General features: G+C 35.1%; 1 protein-coding gene across 1 annotated transcript in view; it reads right to left on the reverse strand.

Annotated features, from left to right (window-relative positions):
- Window positions 1-1,101: 1,101 nt before the first annotated feature.
- The window catches only part of LOC149785671 (uncharacterized), a 112,925-nt gene continuing 91,290 nt past the window's right edge, over window positions 1,102-22,736 (reverse strand). The window contains exons 8-9 of the mRNA XM_089979496.1: window positions 17,236-17,427; window positions 1,102-9,954 (exon numbers count right to left, since the gene is read on the reverse strand). Coding sequence (XP_089835622.1) covers window positions 9,418-9,954; window positions 17,236-17,427 — 729 coding nt within the window. The 3' untranslated portion in view covers window positions 1,102-9,417. The remainder of the gene's footprint in view (window positions 9,955-17,235; window positions 17,428-22,736) is intronic.

The following is a 22,736-nucleotide window of genomic DNA, read 5'->3' on the forward strand; positions in this document are numbered from 1 at the left end:
ATGTGTAAGGGATCTATGGCAATATCTGCCTTGTACTGGTATACATTATACATCATATAAACTATTACATAATGTAAGGGATCCATGGCAATATCTGCCTTGTACTGGTGGTATACATTATGCATCATATAAACTATTACATATGTAAGGGATCCATGGCAATATCTGCCTTGTACTGGTATACATTACACATCATATAAACTATTACATAATGTAAGGGATCCATGGCAATATCTGCCTTGTACTGGTATACATTATGCATCATATAAACTATTACATATGTAAGGGATCCATGGCAATATCTGCCTTGTACTGGTATACATTACACATCATATAAACTATTACATAATGTAAGGGATCCATGGCAATATCTGCCTTGTACTGGTATACATTATGCATCATATAAACTATTACATATGTAAGGGATCCATGGCAATATCTGCCTTGTACTGGTATACATTACACATCATATAAACTATTACATAATGTAAGGGATCCATGGCAATATCTGCCTTGTACTGGTATACATTATACATCATATAAACTGTTACATATGTAAGGGATCCATGGCAATAATCTGCCTTGTACTGGTATACATTACACATCATATAAACTATTACATAATGTAAGGGATCCATGGCAATAATCTGCCTTGTACTGGTGGTATACATTATACATCATATAAACTATTACATAATGTAAGGGATCCATCTACCTGGTACAGTGATATCTTATCATGAGAGACCACTGTACTTGCAAAACAACAACAAGCTACTTATAGGCAACATTTTTAAACTGCATGGTTCAGCTTGAAATGGTAGACAGTATCTTGACACTTTACCTGTGACTGATCATGTATGTGGAGCTTACTTACCTTCCTGTATCAAATAAGGTGTGAAAAACCTAACCAACATCCATATTTTTAACATAAGGACTAGACCAGTTGTCTCTGGGTGGAAACATTTAGTTTATGCCCGTCCTATCCTTTATTTTACCTTCAAAATTTACAATACTGTTATCATAAAACTTAATATTGGAAACTAAGGGAAGTAAATGCTAACACGTTATTTGAAGTAAATAATTAGTTCCAAAACAATAATGGCAGCTTAGGAGGATTTTATTACACAAACAAAGTCAAAAGCCTAACAGGATAACATCAGAATCAATCACACTTTCAAATGAGCGAACTTGAACATTTTGTAACTGTAGCTGAATGTCAGTTATGATGTAACAGTAAAATTCTGAAATAATGACCATGGACACAAATGATCAATCAGGTGACCAGCTTCACATATTGATCAATGCATCAGGTAGCTACCATGATCAACAGATCAATCAGATCCCAGTAAAGAATATCCTTTTGCAAGGTCTGCCACGGTCAAATCTAGTCCTCTTTTGAAGTCGAGTCTTGGACTTTTTATGTGAGAAGAAAACAAATCATTACAATGGATAACATAATTTCTTGTACTTCCTTTATATTGCTGCTCCCAATTTGTTTTAAGTTATATAAACTATGCAAGAATTGGAAGATTTACAGTACTAGAAATGAAAATCATTTACGTACAAAACTGGGAACATTTAGAACTAATTACTTAGAGAAGATGTATCAGCACCCTCGGTTCCAACATGGATCTGATCAGAAATTACCAAAGCATCATGGGTAAAATAAATTGAAACAACACCATTTTGCTTGTACTGACTTTCAAAGTCAGGTAAATTAGATGATTTAAATTTTGTGTAACCAGGTGATTTACTGGTGGGTTGGGGGTGGTAGTTAAGAAGAATAAAATGGTATAACACATGAAACTATTTAAGTTCGTCTTTTTAAAGTAATATTTTTAAAAATAAATCTGACATGATGACTCCAGCATATCCACAATAACATTAAGGAAAGAATGAGATCTATTCAGTATTTATAACATCTTGTAAAATGAATAAATGTGATTAGTGCAGAGGGACCAGCCTACGTCAATGGACCTAGTGTTGTGTCAAAAGCTATTTGCTAACAATCAAAATAGTCAGGCGTAATAGAAATTTTTGGTTTCAATATAAGAAATTTACTTAAAACTTATGCTTAACAGATTCAGGATTTTGTTTCAATGCAACTGTTATCTGTATTAATAATTTTAACATGCTTTACCCCTGCAATGAGTGGATTTATGCTGAGTCAGTGGTTTTCGAAGGAAGTTAAGTTAGTTCTACGGCTAGGACCTAACTCTCATCAAGCAAAATGATTTTTAAACCAAATGTATTTGAAATGCAGATCACAATCTGCATTTTGGTACATACAGTTTAAAGATGTGATCGATTACTTTAAATGGTAAATTTTACTTGATACATACCATCAGCCATTTCCTTACACTTGATATATATGATCAACGTTTTTTTAAACTGGTACAATTTCACTTGGTACATGCAATTAGCTGTTTCTTTACACTGGTAAATTCAGTCATACCAATTTATTTTGATTGTAACCTGGCAATCTCTTTCTCTCTCTCATACATGTGTACCCACAGAAATACATACAGACTAGCTAAACCAGTGGTTCCCAAACTTTTCTGGGCCATCGCCCCCTACCTTACTCCATAAGAAGCATTATTCAGCATTAGCCCCCCCTCCCAGTAATCCCACTGCCCCATAGGGGCAGTACCATCCACTGTTGGAACTGCTGAGCTAAACTAATATTATTTCTAATAATGATATCAATACAAGCAATCCTAATGGAATGGCTAGGACCTGAATGATTGTGTCCATTTATCCCATCATTTCATTGCATCATTTCATTGCAACTGATTCACATAGTTCCGTTACTTGCAATTTTAATTTTAATTAGGTGTTTCTCCCTTATCAATGCCAATATTGGTCTCTCAACTTTGCAGTAAAATTATTATTATCCGTAATGAAAAATGGCTTCTTTTCGTCTTCTAGATCTTTTTATCCATGATAATTTGTGAATTTCTGAAAAAGGCAACTTAAAATACCAGTAGATAAAATGTAGCAGGACCAATCCTAAAATCATGACAAGTGATTGTGTGTAGAATTGGACATGACAATTACATTCATTCTAACATGGTAAATACTGTGGTTATATAAATGGCTTTGAATACCTAGTAAAGAACCTATCAATTTTTTTGAGTACAAAATTGCTGATAATGTGATTCAACCTTCTTACCTTCATATCTAAATAAAAAAGAACAAAATCAAATTCAGGATGACTCATAACTTTAACTGAAATACAAATAATTGGGAACAAAATTTTACAGCAGAACCTGTCTTGAAAGACTGATACTTCTGCCGAAAACTAATTATCTCTCAAGACATAACACTATATAGTTAATAAATCTGTGCATGGAGAAGCTGGTCTTCCGATATAGATCATCGCTCAAGACAGGTTTTACTGTATTACATATGAATATTGAGCAACAAATAATTTTTGGTATCAATACAGCACAGTACTGCAAGTGATGTCTGCACCAAAGAAATGCAAAATTAATACAACCAAATCTTAAATGAAATATGAATCCTCATGGAGACTGATGCTCCACTGTTTCAAAATAATTTCCAGGAATCCCAAAAAAGCCCATTTCTTCTTTAGGACTGTCAAGTATTAAAACCATCTTTGATACTGCTGTCAAGTTCCAACATAGCAAATTTGGTAACAAATTTTTTTTCTTATGTGACTTCACATGATCACAAGATAGCTGTCTGATTGGCATCATTTTCATTTATGACCAACTAGAACATCTCAGTCACTATGACTGAGCATTCAAAAGTAGCTAAAACAAAATTTTCAAAATGGCCAACAAAGCTGCCATATTGGATGTCAGATATGCAACTTTGTCATAAAAACTATTTTAGTAAAAAGCCTAAGTCACTATCGCTATCCATTTAGGAAAATAACCATAAGAAGAAATTCAAGATGGCCACAATACTAGTGTATGTCAGATTGGATCATTTTCATTTAGGACCAACCAGAGTTAAAAAGAAGTCTTTTGGCAATGTTTTGGTAATTGCCATCCATTTAGAAGTTGCAAAAACACAATTTGGTGTGACATGATGGAGATCAAACTGACAACATTTTATTTAGTACCAAACAAACATCACAAGTCTTTTAGCAGATATGGTCATCCATTAAGATGCAACAGTTGTAACAAGACTTTTTAGATGGACACCATGGTAGCTATTCAAACTTCAAGGGGGATCATTTTCATTTAGAATCAGTTAGACATTATCACAAGTCTTTTATTAAAACCCTGTGTCAATAAAATCATACATTCAGGAGAAGAAGAGACAATAAGAATTTCAAGATGGATGCCTTAGTAGCCATACTAGATGTCAGATAAGCACCATTTCTCTTTACGACCAACTGGACATCATATGAAGTCTTCTAGTGAAATCCCTGTGTTAATATTACCATCCAATCAGGAGGAGAAGCAATATGATTTTCAAGATGGCCAAAATGGTAACCACACTGGATGTCCAAGGGAAAGAATGAGAGATTTAAAGTCTTTTAGTGAAAACACTAAATGAATATCCATTCAGGAGCAGTAGCAATAACAATACTTTCAAGATGTCTGCCAATAGTCATACACACCAGCAAGATACTTACGCTCATCTTCTGACAATCGTATATTCATTATTCCCACTATGAAAACAAAGTCATATGGACAGCGTTCTTTTGCATACCAGGGCCCAGCAACGTGGAATGAATTGCCCACTGAACTTAGACACAAAGACACAGTGATTCCATTCAAGAGTGCTCTCAAAACTCGACTGCAAGAACAAACTTAAAGACCTAATAATGTTTCCTACCTTAAATATTCTCAGCATGCTTTTTTATGTTCTCTAATTTCATGGTGTTTGTTTTTGTAATCATATCATTATATGTTTTTTATCTTATAGGTGTTTTCTAATGTTGTAAAGCGCTTAGAGCTTCTAAAGATTAGGCGCTATACAAAGTCCTCATTATTATTATTATTATTATTATATTTGATGTCTGCTGGTCACCATTTTCATTTGGGACCAACTAGACCTTGTGATGAACATGTTTGTAAAGTTTAATGGCAATCCTCAAACCAGTTTAGAAGTAGCAATAACAAACTTGTGCTACAGGATACTGGACAAAAGGCCACCACATAGGCTGTCAACTGACCAGAAGAATTAAAATGAATGACTACAAAAATTCTGACATTATATAATTTCTCCAAACTATATGCAAGTTCTTGATGCCATATCTGTGATGTCTCTATTTTTTTCATAACATCATTTAATAATCATTTTCATATGTATACTAATAATTACAGGTGAGATTCACTAACGATAATTTTCAACTCATTCTGGAGGACATAAATTTACAAAAACGTTTTCTGTACAAACTATAAAGATTGTGATGGTGTTCCATAAATCTGAGGGTCCAGAAATGATATATGCAACAGTAACTGATTATTGCTGACTTGACAAGTCCAGGTTAATGTATCTTGGTCAATACAATCTTCCTAATTATAACTCTTTAGCCATTTCTGACTTGTTACAAAAGCGATGCATGTATTGAGAAATGGGGCTGCACTGGGGACTACAAGCAGTAAGCAAAATACTGTTGTGTACAATTTCTCTGAGCCTTTATAAACAAAAAAGCCATTACTTGTCAAACAAGTAAAACCAGGCTATAAAAAATTTGGATAAAAATAATCTCAATTTATTTCTGTCAAAACAATGTCATTGTGTCTAAAGAAATTATCCAATTTTGGTAACAAAAAGGTGGTGTTTGCACTGATCCCAGATACTGACGTTTCCCTCCAATGTTTAAGTCTTTGGGGAAACCTTTTTTCTGTTTGAGAAATTCAGTTATGCTGCTTTATGACAGCACTGGTTTTATTTTCGCAGGTTGAAAGACTTTACATGGGTAACTTAAGTTTCATTTATCAGCAAACAAGAAACTTCCAAGAAACTGGGTGTGTAATGAATGAATAGCTAATAATACAAAAGTATCAAAATTAGGTCATGGTGACATTGTTTTAGCATGACTAATATTATATAATCTTCTTGAGATGCAATGGTTGAAAACAAAAGTTCCAGTATAAAAGCATGATCACACAACAAATAGCCAAGATAGTACATCCCCACCCCACCTCTGTTGGCAAGAGGATAGCAAAAAATAACTGAGGAAAAAAAGAAGATAACAAATTACAGCCCTGTCCCCAAGTAGAGATATCTTAATAAATGGGTGGAAACTCATCAGAGTTATATATAAAAAATGTTATCTGTTGGCATATTTCTTTAAATGAAGACATTCTGGGAATAATACAAAATATGAAGATATTTATATAAAAAATGATCTCCAACATAATCAACATTGATACAAGGTTTTGTTCTGTTGACAAAAAGGATTCAACAATCAAAACACAGCTTAAACATTTACGAAAATGAAAAACTTTTTTCACAACATATCATTTCTTATAAGTCTCCGGTTACTAGATCCAGAAAGTTGAAAGAACATAAACCTTGTCTGGTGCATGTCAAATCTGTTTATTTTAAGTAGGTCTTGATTAATCAGACTGTCTGCAAGAATTCTGCAAAAAGCTATACCACCTGATTCACCAAGGTATATTCAAAATACCCATGATTCACTGGTGTGAAAAGTAGGTCACTGTTACCTCTTTTTGCCTCTGATGAGCAGTACCATCCAAGATGATCATCGGTACACCAATCAAGTTTCACGTATGTTCATGAATGACAGAGAAACTGACCTTGAATGTAAAAACTCACCAATGATGCATGGATCACCAACGACAATGACATTGGACAAGTGATACTTGCATCTTGCTCGTAATTGCTAGCGAGACAAAAATATAGCCAGCTGTTAAAAAGAATTCAGAATAAATTTTTAATTTGGAATGATATAAAAATCCACTAATGAAATTTATTCTACAGTATTTGCTTGTGTATGATGTCCACACAATGGACATTTCATAGTGAATTTATTATGAATTGTGCAGAAATGATTTTCATAGTATTTGTGAGCAAGCAACAAGTCACACAATATATGAACCAAGCTGATGTTCAACGCTTGTCTCCTCCTGCTCTATACAGTATTTAAACATCACTTGTTTGGTTAATAATAACAGTATTTATAGTGATAAAAAATATATATCATGTTTATGAAAAATGAAAGAAAATGGAAATTAAATGGATACATGTTAATTCACATTCTGTGAACTTTAAAGATCTAATGTGATGATAATAAATTCAAAATTGCGCCTTGCCTGCATCCTCTGTACTTCACAAAGTAGATTTTATAACCATTTACAAAGACAAATACTCAATAAAACTATCTGAAATCCAAATAAATTTGTAAAAATTTGAGAAATGTGAAAGCTTTACATTCAAGAAAACAAAAATGTTAATCACAGCTTGTAACTTTGTTATGTACAAAAAACTTGGAAGAACACTAGTGGACATTTATCAACAATAATATCCCACATAAAATATGGATCACTAAGGCACTGTATTATCTACTGTTAGACACTATATTGTTGTTGTTGTTGTTGTTATTGTTATAGGGTTTAACGCCATTTTTCAGCACAAGATAGGCTATACATGGCGGCCAGTATTAATGGTAAAGGAAGAACCGGGAAAACCCCGGAAAGAACCACCGACCCACAAGAAGCTACCGGCAAGCTTTCTAACACATTTGCAAAGCCTTGGACTCGAACCCACGCAGACAGAGGTGTAGACACTATATATATATATATATATATATATATATATATATATATATATATATATATATGTGTGTGTGTGTGTGTGTGTGTGTGTGAAATCAATTAGGGCTGTTTCATTAAAACATACATGGGAGCCAGGAAAGGTACTTTTAAAGTGGGGTACTCACCCAGAGATCCAATTTAGAATTTTCATCTCATTTTAATATGGACACTGTGAAATCAAAGTACCCTGTAATATATTTTTTCAAAACTGCCTTCGTGGGGGACCCTGTATGTTTAAATGGAACAGCCCTTAGTGTCTTTGATTCAAATATTAGGTGCTTCATGATAAAAAGCTGTCAGGACATTTCTTTCCTCCTGCTGAAAAGAACTATTCATCATTCCAATGAGCAAATGGAGCACAAGATCATACAGTTAATGAATAATTAAAATCAATTCCTATAACTGCTGAATAAGCATTAAAATCAATTCCTATAACTGCTGAATAAGCATTAAAATCAATTCCTATAACTGCTAAATAAGCATTAAAATCAATTCCTATAACTGCTGAATAAGCAATCAGAAGATTAGTCTTGCTTTCTTGAAGCCCATTTTGTGTCCATCCAAAGTAACACTGTCATATGCTGAAATAATCCACTTTGCATTAACTGGCTTAAGGGTAAATGTTTTCAGCTTGAATGAGACTTCATTTGATAGAACATTTCCACTGTCCTCTCATTCATGTATATAAGAAATCGCCTGGGCTGAATACCACCCATGAACGCCATGATTTAAGTTCCTCCATGGAAAATTTGTTCACATAAATCTATTGGTTCCATATATGTGACTGGTATAAAGTTAAGATGCCATTTTCCTTTAAGTGAGTGAGCACACTGCCTTCAGTTCACACATACATACAAGGTTCACAACATGGTATCAGACTCCAGTCAACAAACTTAACTCCTTAAGAAGAAGCATGCCACCAATAGTGGGAGATTTTACTTCATGTTTCCTGCTCTTTGACTAATATGTCAGTGTCATTTAGAGTTGAAAGACTGAAACTCAACTTTGACGTAACTATTTATAAACTGAAATGATAAAAGCTTTGTTTTTATCTTTTTTATACTGTTTTCTATCATTGACTTTGTTTTATCAAATTATCCGTAACAGTCAAGAGCTTATGTTTGATAGTAGTCTTTAAGGATACTGAAAAATCTAACGGCATTCTTAATTGCCGCAATGAAAGTCAGCTTGTCCGCTTCTACATATGTGCAAAAAGATGTCAGCATCACTTCGATTCAGATCTCCACATTTATTCTAAGTGTTAGCAATGAAAATCTTGCCAAACCAATCAACTGCTACAGTATGTATTAAGCCTAAAGCATTTGGGGAAAAAATGCATGTCACTAAATGATGACAAAATCTTTTAGAGATAAATAGACACTGTTGCTGGATATTTATCTTTTTCTTAAAAAAAAAAAAATATCAATGCATGAAATTAAGTACCCATGAATATATATTTTTTAACTACAAAATTTCATACTGATGATTTAAAGTGACTCACTGCATTCCTGATGTTCATTTGGATCTTCACTATTCTTTTGGATCATAAGTAGAACAAACTTTGTAGAACTTGATCTGCCAAAACATTATACAGTTACAACTCAAGGTCTATGTTATTCAGTTACATGTGTGTATACAGGTAAGTACAGAATTCTTATACGTCTTTATCTTTCTGATGTTTGTATAGATGTAGTTCATAATTATGTAAATGAAGAATATCTCGTCCACATATCTGGCATTCAAATATATGAACCTCTTTTGTAACTTTCTTCATTGTTTTATGTTTATCCAGATGTGTTTCATAATTAAACCAATTTTCTAGATCTTTCCCACATATTTCACACTCAAACTTTACATTTTTCTTCTTTGGAATCAATTCACCATTCTGCCTATGTACTGTCAAATGTTTCTCAAGGCCTTTCATTGTCTCAAACAAATTGCCACAAATGCTGCACTTAAATTTGCTTTCTTTGCCAAAAGTTATAAAATAACCCCTGGATCGGTGCATTTTCAGATGAGCACTGAACAGGTAAATTTTGTGAAAAGTTTCCTTGCAAATTTTACACTTAAAATGCCCCTGTTGATGAATTATTTTATGTGAACATAAACTGGTTTGACTGTCAAAAACTTTCTTGCATTCTGCACATGTGAATTTCTTCTCCTTTGCCTGGTATACATCTGGTGGAATGATCTGCAAGGTAAAAATATAGGATGAAGTCAAGTGGTCATTACAAGGACCAAGTGATATCACAAAGAAGAATGATGCAGTGTCTCAGTGGTCAGCATGCCACTCACAACCAAAAGGGTGGCAGTTCAAATCCTACAATGGGATTAGCTTGGGATAGCTAGCATGGTGTCTTTAGAGAAGTCACTTTACTCCAAATGCCTCTGCACTAATTAACCCATGATCTGCTGTGCTATCAGACCCTAAACAAAACAAAACCTGATTTCACAAGGCTCCTGGAAGCCTGATATCACAAGACCCTGTGTGCTTGACATCACAAGGCTCCTAGAAGCCTGATATCACAAGACCCTGTGTTCTTGACATCACAAGGCTCCTGGAAGAATGATATCACAAGAACATGTGTGCTTGACATCACAAGGCTCCTGGAAGAATGATATCACAAGACCCTGTGTGCTTGACATTACAAGGCTCCTGGAAGAATGATATCACAAGAATATGTGTGCTTGACATCACTAGGCTTCTGGAAGCTTAATATCACAAGACCCTGTGTGCTTGACATCACAAGGCTCCAGGAAGCCTGATATCACAAGACCCTGTGTGCTTGACATCACTAGGCTTCTGGAAGCCTAATATCACAAGACCCTGTGTGCTTGACATCACTAGGCTTCTGGAAGCCTAATATCACAAGACCCTGTGTGCTTGACATCACAAGGCTCCTGGAAGCCTGATATCACAAGACCCTGTGTGTTTGAGATCACAAGGCTTCCGGATGTCTGATATTGCTCTTTTGACTCAAAATTGCAGAAGATTTCTCTTAAATCTAATGTGCAAGCCTTTCTACTTCTGCAGCCAAAGAAAAATAACTTGGTAAAGTATGCATGATTGACAGAAGGATGGACAATTAAAGGTTAAATATGGAGGTTTATGTTTAAACTTATGTTTTAGTTTTCCATACATGAAAATCCAATTTTACTTGTTGATATAAAATGTTTTTGCAGTGTTTACAAATTACTGTTTTTAATTTTGAGACTCTCACAAATGTGTCTGCAGATACTACCAGCAGAAGATCTGCATGCAGCAGTGATGTATCAGTAAAACCAAACATTTGCTCATGTTGAGATTACAATGAGGAGAACTTGCAGTAGATCAAGATATGAAAAGTGATCTGGTTGAAATTTATGAAATTGAAATGACCAATGCTAAAACAACAGTCAATATGATAAACGGACTCAAGAGAAATAAAATACTGACAGCTGTTGAGAAGAATTAGAAAATTACTGTGCAGTTCAATGCCACTGATTCTTCTCTGCTCTATGGGCAGAAATGTATTTTCTTAAATGTTACATTATACAAGTCACAAAGAAAAAAACATAAAAACATTTAAAATAATCTATCTATGAATACAAATTTCAATTCTTTCATTGATCAATAAAGCAAAAGATCAAAAGAAGATATATTAAGGTGTTTATTTAAAAGGTCTATGTATAATCAGAGATAATTATATAAAGATAAATGTGAGATGTCTGGTTGGTCACAATATGTGCAGGTCAAAACTGTTCAGACTTGTCCAGCAAACTGCAGTGATTCCAGAATCTTTGGTATGTATGCATCAGCGTTTAATGGCACATCAGCACCAAAATAGCTATACGGGTGATGCTAAGTTGATGCCATCATTCATGACGTTATGGTGTAAATTGAAATTGGCATGAACAAAAAAACTATTATAAATGCAAGTACATAAGCTGCACATGAGGCACAGCATATGGCAATAGTGGTGGCATAAAATGAACACAGTGCCTAAATTGAATGTTAATTCTTCATTATAAAAGGCATTAAAATGAAAGCATGCAAATCAAATTGGCATAAAACAAATGTCACCTGTATGGTGCCAAGCAAAGTTCGAAATAAATGGAAACAATAAATGGTGAAATATTAATTCTCATCTAAATACTCCTCCTATACTAATGTCATATTTGGCAATTACATATTGGTCTTTGCAACCTCCTATGCTACTGTCACATTTGGCAATTACATATTGGTCTTTGCAACCTCCTATGCTACTGTCACATTTGGCAATTACATATTGGTCTTTGCAACCTCCTATGCTACTGGCATATTTGGCAATTACATATTGGTCTTTGCAACCTCCTATGCTACTGTCACATTTGGCAATTACATATTGGTCTTTGCAACCTCCTATGCTACTGTCACATTTGGCAATTACATATTGGTCTTTGCAACCTCCTATGCTACTGTCACATTTGGCAATTACATATTGGTCTTGGCAACCTCCTATACTACTGTCACAGTTTGCAATGACATACTGCTATGTAAATACATACATAAACTACAACAAAACTCATGTATGGTTCCATTATAGACCATGGCAGAAATGTGCCTTGAACCAAATAAAAACTCAAGAGAATTCCATTATGGGCAAAGGACCAAGGGCATTTGTTGAGACTAATTAAAATTCACAAGAGGGTTGTAAAGTTCTTCATTCTGGCAAATGATGTCAAAATGTGTCCAAAATCATGGAATGGTGCACCTTGATTGTGACAGGAACTGATTTCTTCTGAAAAAGCCATACAAAAATTAGCCATATGTGGTACTGAAACTTTAAAGAGATGTGCGCTGCTCACACAACACTCATAAACCTCCTTATTTAACTTCATACGGTTTCAGAGTGAAGTATCTTCTTGCTTGAGCCATTCTATCCCTGACTTGCTATGAGAAATGTTCTTTATGAGGGGCTTGATTGATATAAGCCAGGTGTGCTGATTTAACATCTCTGGGTTCCAATGGAAACCTGCTTTGTACTTGTTTCAACAAATGAGATGGTAGGATCTTCCTGAAATCTCTGCTGCCAGGTTGAAGAAGTTGCTGATCTATTATTTTTGACATTTAATGTGAGCGATCATGCTTTATCAGAACCTGAAATTCCCTTTCTTTATGGAAGACTTGGAAATCAGAAGCTAATGGGGGAAAAGCATACGCAGGTTCAGATGCGGAACTGTGGACTGTCCTAGGAATCTCCGCTACTGGGTTGAGAAGGTACATGATCCATGATCTTTTGGCTCAAGTTGAATAATCAGGATTAACCAGCACACAGATTCCCCAACTCTCCCCACAACTTTGGGAATTAGTGTGCTAAGGGAAATCATTCCAATCTGGGGAAAGGACATGTTTGGGTCTGATGCAAGAGAAATGAGGGGCAGGAACTAGGCATACTACCTCACTGCAGTGAGGTCTGCAATGGGTCAACCTCAGTGGATACTGATTGAAAGACTGAGAGGTGACTGGAACCTGCAGTGTAAATTGGTAGAATCTGTCAGGTTGGTGGATAAGCTAGGAACTTGAGCCTGTCTGGGGTGTGGCAGACTTGAAGCCAGAGCATGACGGGTTTAGCATGAAAACCTGCATCATGAGGTATCAGTCAAGATTGGCAGAGGCAGTCAAAGCATTTGTCACTGAATGATGCATTGCTCTGCTAATGACCTGAGCAATTTGGACCATCAACTCCCATTCATTCTGGTTGGCTGATTTTTTTTCTGCCATCTGGAAAATCGCCAGCAAGGTCAAATCAAATACTGAAAACATGGTAACTATGTTCCCAAACCATTTGATGTGGTGAGAAACACTTTTATCCACCTTTAAAAATTAATCACCACTACATTTTTATCGAACAACAGGAGATCAGTATGGTTGGCAGTGGAATGTGTTTTATACCAGCTTGATGAAAATGTCACTGCTACTTGGCTCTAAGTAAAGAAATCCTTTGCATTCACTGGGGCATAGATATGTCCAGACAGCTGATCATTAATCCCCTTGATTTTTGTTGACTAGGAAAGCACCTAACCTATACTTATGCCTTTAAACTAAACTTCCATCTCTCCAAAGTTGTATTGGTAGTTGCTCAGGACTATCTTCACACTCAGTGTGCTAAAGTTTTCTGTTCATGGTCTGCTTCCATTTCTGAATAAACCATTCCATGTCGCAATGATGATGCAATGCCATCGTCTCTGTATAATTCCGGGCCAATACCCACAACGACAGGACAAGCAGGCTCCACTGGATGATTTCACCATACAGGTGCAAAGAGCTTGTTCACCAGGAGCATGGTGGGCACAGTTCCTGGCAATACATTAGGTAGTCTGGTTGATGCCAGTCCCAGCCTTGTCACATACATCACTGTATTATGGATCTATCATTAAAGTCCCTGTCATAATAAGTTCATGTAGTCTTATGACTGCCGAGATGGATGGATGTATCTATTGCTAAGATCCCCATAACTGTAATTGTAAAAATATTCCAAGATTGTCTCTGGTGGTATGATCTTGTACAGATTCTCCAAGCAGGTCATGTGAAAACTAATTGTGTCTCACAAAAAAAGAAATTGACAAACTCAACAAAAATGTGCTCCACCATCAGTGGACAGTGGCAAGGTACATACTCCTATCAAGGTTCGCCCTTCAGGAGTATTGCACAAGTCCGGTATGTGTGTCCAATATGTGATCAGCAAAATGCTACATCTCTCCGATTTGTTCTATATAACTGATACCATTTACCTACAGTGGGTTTGCTGTTCTAAAATTTAAGGAATTTTCATTCACATATATTGCCAAATATGACAAACATGCTGATTTGTACAAGTCAGTACAGTAGAACTTCGATTATCCATCACCCAATTAAACATCAGTCTGTTAACCATCAGAGCATTGTACGTCAAAATATTAAGAACATGTACACGTACATGTAGATATTATAACTTTTTAATGACCTAGTTTATTGTATAATACTTGTAATGTACATATTCTACTATCAGTCTATTCTCATATCCATCAAGGTCTCGGTCACCCACACCGACGGATAACCAAAGTTCTACTGTATATAGAATCTTCCATTCAGTTTTGGCTGGTTTATCTGCCCTTTCTTACCCCTGATAAGCCTAGGCAGCCAAGAGTACAGAACACTTTTCCCAGGCTGTGTAAAAGCATTTCTGTAAAAGCTGGATTATTAATGGGTTGTCGAATTTAAGATTCTGCAAGCTTTCAATGTGGACAGAGAATCAGAATAGATAATGTCATTTGGCTTTTTTTGAGGTTTCAATGTAGTTCAAATCTTTCAGTATGGCCATAATTTCAGTACCAAAAATTCAGGCTTTATCCAGTAATCGGCTTGAGCTGGTGCCATGGGGTATCTCCATAGCAGCTCCAAGTTTGCAGAATCATATGGCTAGAATAGGGAGATCTGATTTCAGTAAATTTACCTTAAAAAAGGACAGGATTTGTTGAAGACTTTTTGAATTTGCAAAGGTCAAAAATTATTTTACAAGGTTTTGCTAACCACAGTGATTTGGGGAATACAGCATTTTGCAATATTTTCCAACACTGAATTTTGCCTTTTCTAAGTTCTAAATGAACCCAGACTGAGTCTAAGTCCCTGATTACCTGTATGCATAAGAACTAGCATACAGGGGTATGAATTACAAGCTGACCATACACAATCAAGCTATGGTCAAGTCTGTATCTTACTAATGACCAGCATAACCCAAGCAAGACCTTCCAATCAGCTCTCCAATCAGTTTCTGCCATGACTTGTATTAAACCCAAGGGTTTTGACACGTGTCCATGAGGTATCTGGTATGTGGAAGAAAAGTTAGTTTACGGTCAAAACTAAAGCACAAAAATGTATTCTCCTCCCAAAGTGAATTGTGGCTATTTTAAGTTGCCAAGCAAAACAAAAAGCAACTGTTCAATAAGTTGATCAAGGTTAGACTGGTTGACTGGTTTACTGAATGAAGTGATAGGGTTTTGTGTAGAGACACGTGAATGACTGTGAAGTAGTACTGAGATCAATTTGCCTCTGATGCATTTTATTATTTTCTGAAAATAAACACTCTTCCAGCAGCCTTATCAGTATTTTTTAAAAAGCTATTGTATATAGTAAAGTTTTTAAAATTAACTCTCTTACTTTCATTTAAGAAAGTCTCTTAATGGCAGACAGCTGCTGGATTATGTTCTTTAAGCAGAATGATTTCATCAATTATTGCCTTAAATCCTTTGTATTTCCACTGTATTATCATGTCAGACACATTTATGGTTGTGGTGGAAGTACAGGACTTCTGTGAACTTTTCCTTCTTGAATATCAGAAGGCGCTTCAGTGTCCATACTCTCTGACTCCCTAACTTATTAAACACTTTGACATGATTGTCAGATCCTTTGGGAAGTAGTTTCTTTAACCCTCTCCTTGTTTGGTTTCCTTGACGCTGAAACGTTTCCTCATCCCAGTCACTAGCTGAATTATTCCTGGTTCTTTTGAGACCAAGGCTTTATAAAATTGGTTGTTTTAGTTGGTTTTTCCATAGTAGTATAATACAAACTTTGACACCTGTTCTTCCCAGTACCCTCTAAGTCCAACAACTGGACAGAGATTTACATCAATTTAACATGTTTCTCATTTCAGGTCTACACAGGGTGATACACTCGAGCAAAGCATATACTTTATTCTATTGACCCTTGCCACTGCCATCAGGTCTATGTCCTTTGTAAGGTTTGGTCAACAACATCATATTTATACTCTAAGCCAAATGAATATCACTAACATAGTCCCTGAAGTTTGGTGTGACTTGCTGATTGATTAGTCCAGGCCCTTCTGACCACCCGTCTAGCTAACTTAAGGTACAAGTACTGTGATGCATTGGAGAGGCAACCTTCAGCATCTCCTCTACTCAACTACCAGGATCCTCTCCATCAACACAGAACAAAACCCAGTGCAAACAGGTTGCCTCCACTCTGTCACCTCTGATGAAATGCAGGGAGGACACATTGGAGTTATTCTACAACTCTGAACCCACAGGCGGAGAGTAAAAAGGGGCCATGACACAGAAATTGTGGGCCCAATATGCATAAAAAAGTCACAATTTTCACCATTATGCACATGCACGGATAAAACAGCCAACTGAAAACATCTTTCATATGCCTAAGCATCCGGCAAACACCAATGAAATCAAAAGTAATCCAAATGAAATGAATCTCCATGAGAACATGATTTAATGTACGACAAAAATAAGAGTAAGCCATTAATACTCTTCCTATCAGATAAATTTCTCTTTTCCAACAAAGAGTTTAAAAATGGCAGCTGGCTGATGGTGTTATGTTCATTATGAGTGAAAAATAATCTAATAGAGTACAAAAGTAAATGTGTGCAATACTGTATTATTTCACTGAGTGATTAACTTGTCACATAAGCGAAAACTCAAGTCCCTGAAAATATCATTCATTTACCTTTTCTTTGCTCCTTAGTTGTTTCTTTCTCACCCATCCATTATTTAACTTGCTTAATCGATATAGGTGTCCTGACTGAGCTGTCTGTCCCGCTCTGTCCCACTGTCTCACTGAATCTGACTTGCCTGATGTAACTGGTTGTCCAGAGATTTCTTTGTTTGATCCTCCTAATGGTCTTTTGGAATCAGCCACCTTGATAAAATGTGTTACTGAAAATGTATTCTTTATCAACTGGTGGTCATATGGAGATATTTTACATGATTTAAAGAAAAAATGCAGAAAGAAGACAAAAACAATCACACACAAAATCACTTTCTGAAATGGAACAATTATTAATAGGTAAAAATCACAGCCGACCTTTATCATATGGGTTGATCCTTATTGTTTGATGCATAAAACTAGAAATGTCTTAATGGAACACAAACACATCACCACAGTTCCAAGAGTCACTTGTTTAAATACAGTAATACTGTCCTACCCGTTTATGTCGACATCCTCGGGCCCGAGGAAATATTGTCGACATTGGCAGATGTTGAGATAAGTGTTGGGGGGGGGGCAGGTCTGAAGAAAAAAAATATAAGTTAAATTCGTCAGTAAGGGGTGACCTGTCGTCAGTGAGTAGCATTTACACTCTGAGAAAACAAACAATGGAAATTTTGAGTACATGAAGACAAAACCAGTGTGAAATACACTTGTATATTGACAAATTACATTTTGGTTACCTTTATGTAATAAAATCCACAATAAATCAGTCACATCCTGATATGAAAAACATTCACTACAATATTCAATGTCGGTATCAGCACATGGTGATATAGTTGTTATTTACATGCTTCAAGTACATGTACTTAAATTGTCCTAGATTTTGGTCAGTCTGTTCCCATCTTACTGAGGCTACCAAGGGGATGGGTCTATTCACAGGGAAATGAAAACATGTCAACAAGTTGGTTTAAACAGTACATGTATTTAGTTACAGAAGTCATCGTGAAAAGTACATAAAAGCAAAGAGATATGTGGCTGATATGATTAATGAAGTCATAATATTGTATTCATTGACAAATGCTAAATAAAGTTAAAATGGAAACTGTCACAGCACAATAAACTTGTTTTAATCACTGATCACTTTGGAAAATGCAAGAATTGATCAGTGTTCATTGCTTTTATTTAAGTCACCACGAGAAGCCAACTTTATAGGATCAAACAAAAGCCTGGTTTTTTTTCTCCAACCACGATATTAAAGCCTGGCGGCAAGATCAACTAATTGTTGAATAAAGTACAGCTCGGAGATAGCTGCTTGCCGACATAAATGTTTAGCCAAAAAAATTGAAGCCTATCAGCAAGATCAACTAATTGTTGAATAAAGTATGGGTTGGAAATGGCACCTTGTCGACATAAATGATTAGAAAACAAAGGATTTGTTCAAGCTGGGACCAATGACTTCTGTCGACATGTATGTTAATTTTTTATCTCAGCGTCGACATAAGCATGACAATTTTGGTAGTAATAGTAGACCAAGAGACCATGGGACAGGGACTTTGCTTTTTTGTCGAAAAAGGCGGCTTGTCGACATAAATGATATCGATAAAAGTGGGTAGGACTGTATAATCCAAGGTTTCCTTGTCTGAATTCACTATAATTTCAAGTTAGGGGCCATCCATTTAGTAAGCAACATGAAGGGTGGGTGGGGGTTAACTCAAATGCATACGCTTGCATATGGGGGGGGTCTACTGAAAACGGGGTGAAACCTCAATAATAATTTGTCTAATACGTAACCTGTTCAAGTTGGCATTTGAATTTTAGTGGACACTAGACAATTTTTTTAAAGTTACGCAGCTTATTTCTTTGATACAGCCAAACATTCAACGGTGGTGGACTATATGTTTTATTAAGCTCGTTAATATTATTAATCCTTGATCGTTTCTGCATGGATTAAATATAGGCCATTCTATAGAATTTGGGGGGTGGGGTGAGTCAAGCCTACATACACAGGTGGGGGGGTGTAAAAAAGTATGCATGTGTATGGGGGGAGGGGTCAAGCTTTGCCCAATTTTGCGCATGTACTAAATGGATGGCCCCTTAATGTCTCTTTCCATGAATATCATAGATTACTCTGCATTTTCAGAGAATAATAATTTGAATTAAATAATTTCACCCAAATCAAAATACTGAATACAACAATGATTCTGCTTCAAGATCTTGCAGCAAGAATGAATAATTTCAAAGTAAACAAAAAAAAAAATAATCTTAAACACAAAAGAACAGCCAGGATGTAGGACAAAAGTTCATTTCCAGAAAAATTCAAGGTATAATCAGACAAGGTCTGATTATAATAAAGAACATAGTAAATATAATGTCCCTGACTCAGACTAAGATAATGATCCTAATATGTAACCTACACTCACAGAGAAATATTAGTTGTTGACAGAATAAATCAATGATTCTGGTCAGGCAGACAATGAACATTATATGCTATCAATAATATAACATTGTTTGATGGATTTTACCTTGTCCAGATTCAAAATCATTTTCTACTTGACATGAATCATTAATTTTTTTATATTCTGTATGCAACTAATAAGTAGCAAAATAGTTTCTGTATGCATATGAGTTAACTACATGTGTATTTGGATTATTATCTTTGCCTGAGTCACAGACGTTTTTACCATGTTCTTTATAATAATTATTTTATCTAGTAAATATTAGGAACCTTCTAGAAGGTTATTTTCCATTAGGTAATAGTTTTTATTAGAAAATGATAATTGTGACCTGAGGTCAAGTAGAGGACTATATAATCTTGTTTATCTATAAATTATTCATTTGTATTTTAAGATCTTAGCAGAATCAGTTACATTATTGTTGTGTCCAGCAATTCATTTGGGCTGGAATTTATTTATTCAAATTATTTATTCACTGGAAATGCAAAGTGCTCTTCAAAAATAAGATTCCTGGAAATAACGACTTGCATTCAAAATGAAATTTCAAAAACGGATATGTTCTTGGATTGTATTATTGTGATCCAACAAAAGACTGTTGGCACATCACCATTACATGAGCCACTATGGGCACATCACCGATTCCAGCAATGGATTTAATTTTGGATTTCCACTAAAATTTATGCAGAACTTTAATCTTTGGGGTCTGTAACAGTAGTTGTAGGATTATTTGTTATTTACTTCACAATACCGTAACTTCCTTTTATATTTTTCACTTGTATTCAAGGTAAATAAATTATTTGTTGAATTTACAAAGCTGTTGCTTCTCGCTATTTTCTATTAATTATTTTAAGACAATATAATTGTAATACTAAGTAACAGAAAAGAGCAAAAACTTGCAAGTTTTGTAAAATTCAACAAATACTTTATTTACGTATAATACAAAGTAAACATTTAAAAACAACCAGGATTGTGAATTTAATCTCAAATAGTATTAGAAGTTTTTTTCACAAGACCAAATGAATGGAATTAAAATTAAATTCCAGTGGTATTCCAAATAAGCTCCAACACTGAATGTGCTGATGTGCCTGTAGTATTGAATATGCTAATGTTCCAGTGGCCTCAAATGTGGAAATAATCCAACAGTCTCTTAATATATCACAATAATATAATCCAATATGTCCTTGTCTGTATTTTTTTAAATTCCAAAAAAGTATTTTAATCCATGACTACTATTGAGCACTTTGTAATTCTAGTGAATACTATTACTAATTGAGTAAATAAATCTTCCCAAATCAAAAACTGAGCACAACAAGAACAAATATTTGGCTTATGATGTTATGGCAAGGATGAGTAAAAATGCAAGTAAACAACAACTGAGACACAATAATAGAACTAGGATGAAGGTCAAAATGTCATTTTTTAAATATTCTACATTGTCAACAAGATATTAAAAGTCTATTACTAAAATTATACAAATAAAATGGCAAACATCAGTTACACCAGGCTTTTCGAAGGGGGGTATAACCAATGTCCTAGACTCAGAATAAGAAAAACATGTTTACCTCCATTAATAATGATCCTTATATTTTATATTTTATGTTGTCAAAAGAACTGTCCCTATACAAGTGAACTTGATTTTGGACAATGGTCATTTACGAAATGCAATAATACATAACATATAAACATTAATAAAAAGCCAAGAAATAATACAACAAATTAATTATGCATAACACTGTTAAAACTGGGAACTTGCGCACACTTGAAATCACAAACAAGATATTTATATTTTCACAAAATCATGGATCATCTTGGGGCATGGTAGAACTTCCTACAGGAGTGTACGACATTACCTGAATCAATGATCAGGTCTGATGAAGAATTTTGTTGTTGACCGGTAAAGACTCTAAAATTTCTATACGTGAACAAACATGAGCCCACACTGCAATTGAACCTTCACAATATTTGGGCAGTAGTCGTTGAGAACATTTTTGGTTTATCCTAAAACTATTCCTGAAAATGAACAATTCTTATGTGCAGGATCTAAAGGGGCTGCATATCATATTGCAACTGACATTGTCAGAAGTATCTGAATGACACAGATCAATTTAACATGTGATGCTCTAAGTTGTCAGAAGTATCTGAACGACACAGATCAATTTAACATGTGATGCTCTAAGTTGTCAGAAGTATCTGAATGACACAGATCAATTTAACATGTGATGCTCTAAGTTGTCAGAAGTATCTGAACGACACAGATCAATTTAACATGTGATGCTCTAAGTTGTCAGAAGTATCTGAACGACACAGATCAATTTAACATGTGATGCTCTAAGTTGTCAGAAGTATCCGAACGACACAAATCAATTTAACATGTGATGCTCTAAGTTGTCAGAAGTATCTGAATAACACAGATCAATTTAACATGTGATGCTCTAAGTTGTCAGAAGTATCTGAACGACACAGATCAATTTAACATGTGATGCTCTAAGTTGCAGTAATGAAAGCAATTCTGAAACAACAGGCATAGCCTACCAGGGTTATATACTGTCTGGGTTTTCACCAACTTTGAATCCAGGTGATTTGCTTTTAATTACACATGCAGCACCCGAGTATCTTCCATTTTAAAATAATCAGTTGACACATAATCATTTTATCCTTGCGGATTAAGACGGGCACACTGAGGATCTTCATAGTAAAACAAACATTGACGATACAACTGTACATTAGAGATTGACTTGATATTTAACATAATGACACTCATACCTGGACTTGTTTAACCCTCACGCATTGTTAATGTGAGAAAACCTGTTTATGCGATATATTATGGAACTGGACTCAGAGATGTTATTTGTGGAATATTAACAGATACGCCAAAAGTGCTTTCAGGATTGTCATCAATCTCTGCACCAATCACATGGTTTGCAATGCGAGTTGTTGATAGTTTTCTGTCAGATATAGTCAAAATGTTTTAAGGTAATCGTGTAAAGAATTTTCATATTTATAGTAATGGTGGCCATATTTGACCTCAGACCAGCATCGTTTATGCACATTCTAATGCTTTGGTGA

This window comes from Sinohyriopsis cumingii, chromosome 13 (assembly GCF_028554795.1).
Source record: "Sinohyriopsis cumingii isolate HCF-2022 chromosome 13, ASM2855479v2, whole genome shotgun sequence".
Lineage (NCBI taxonomy): Eukaryota > Metazoa > Mollusca > Bivalvia > Unionida > Unionidae > Sinohyriopsis > Sinohyriopsis cumingii.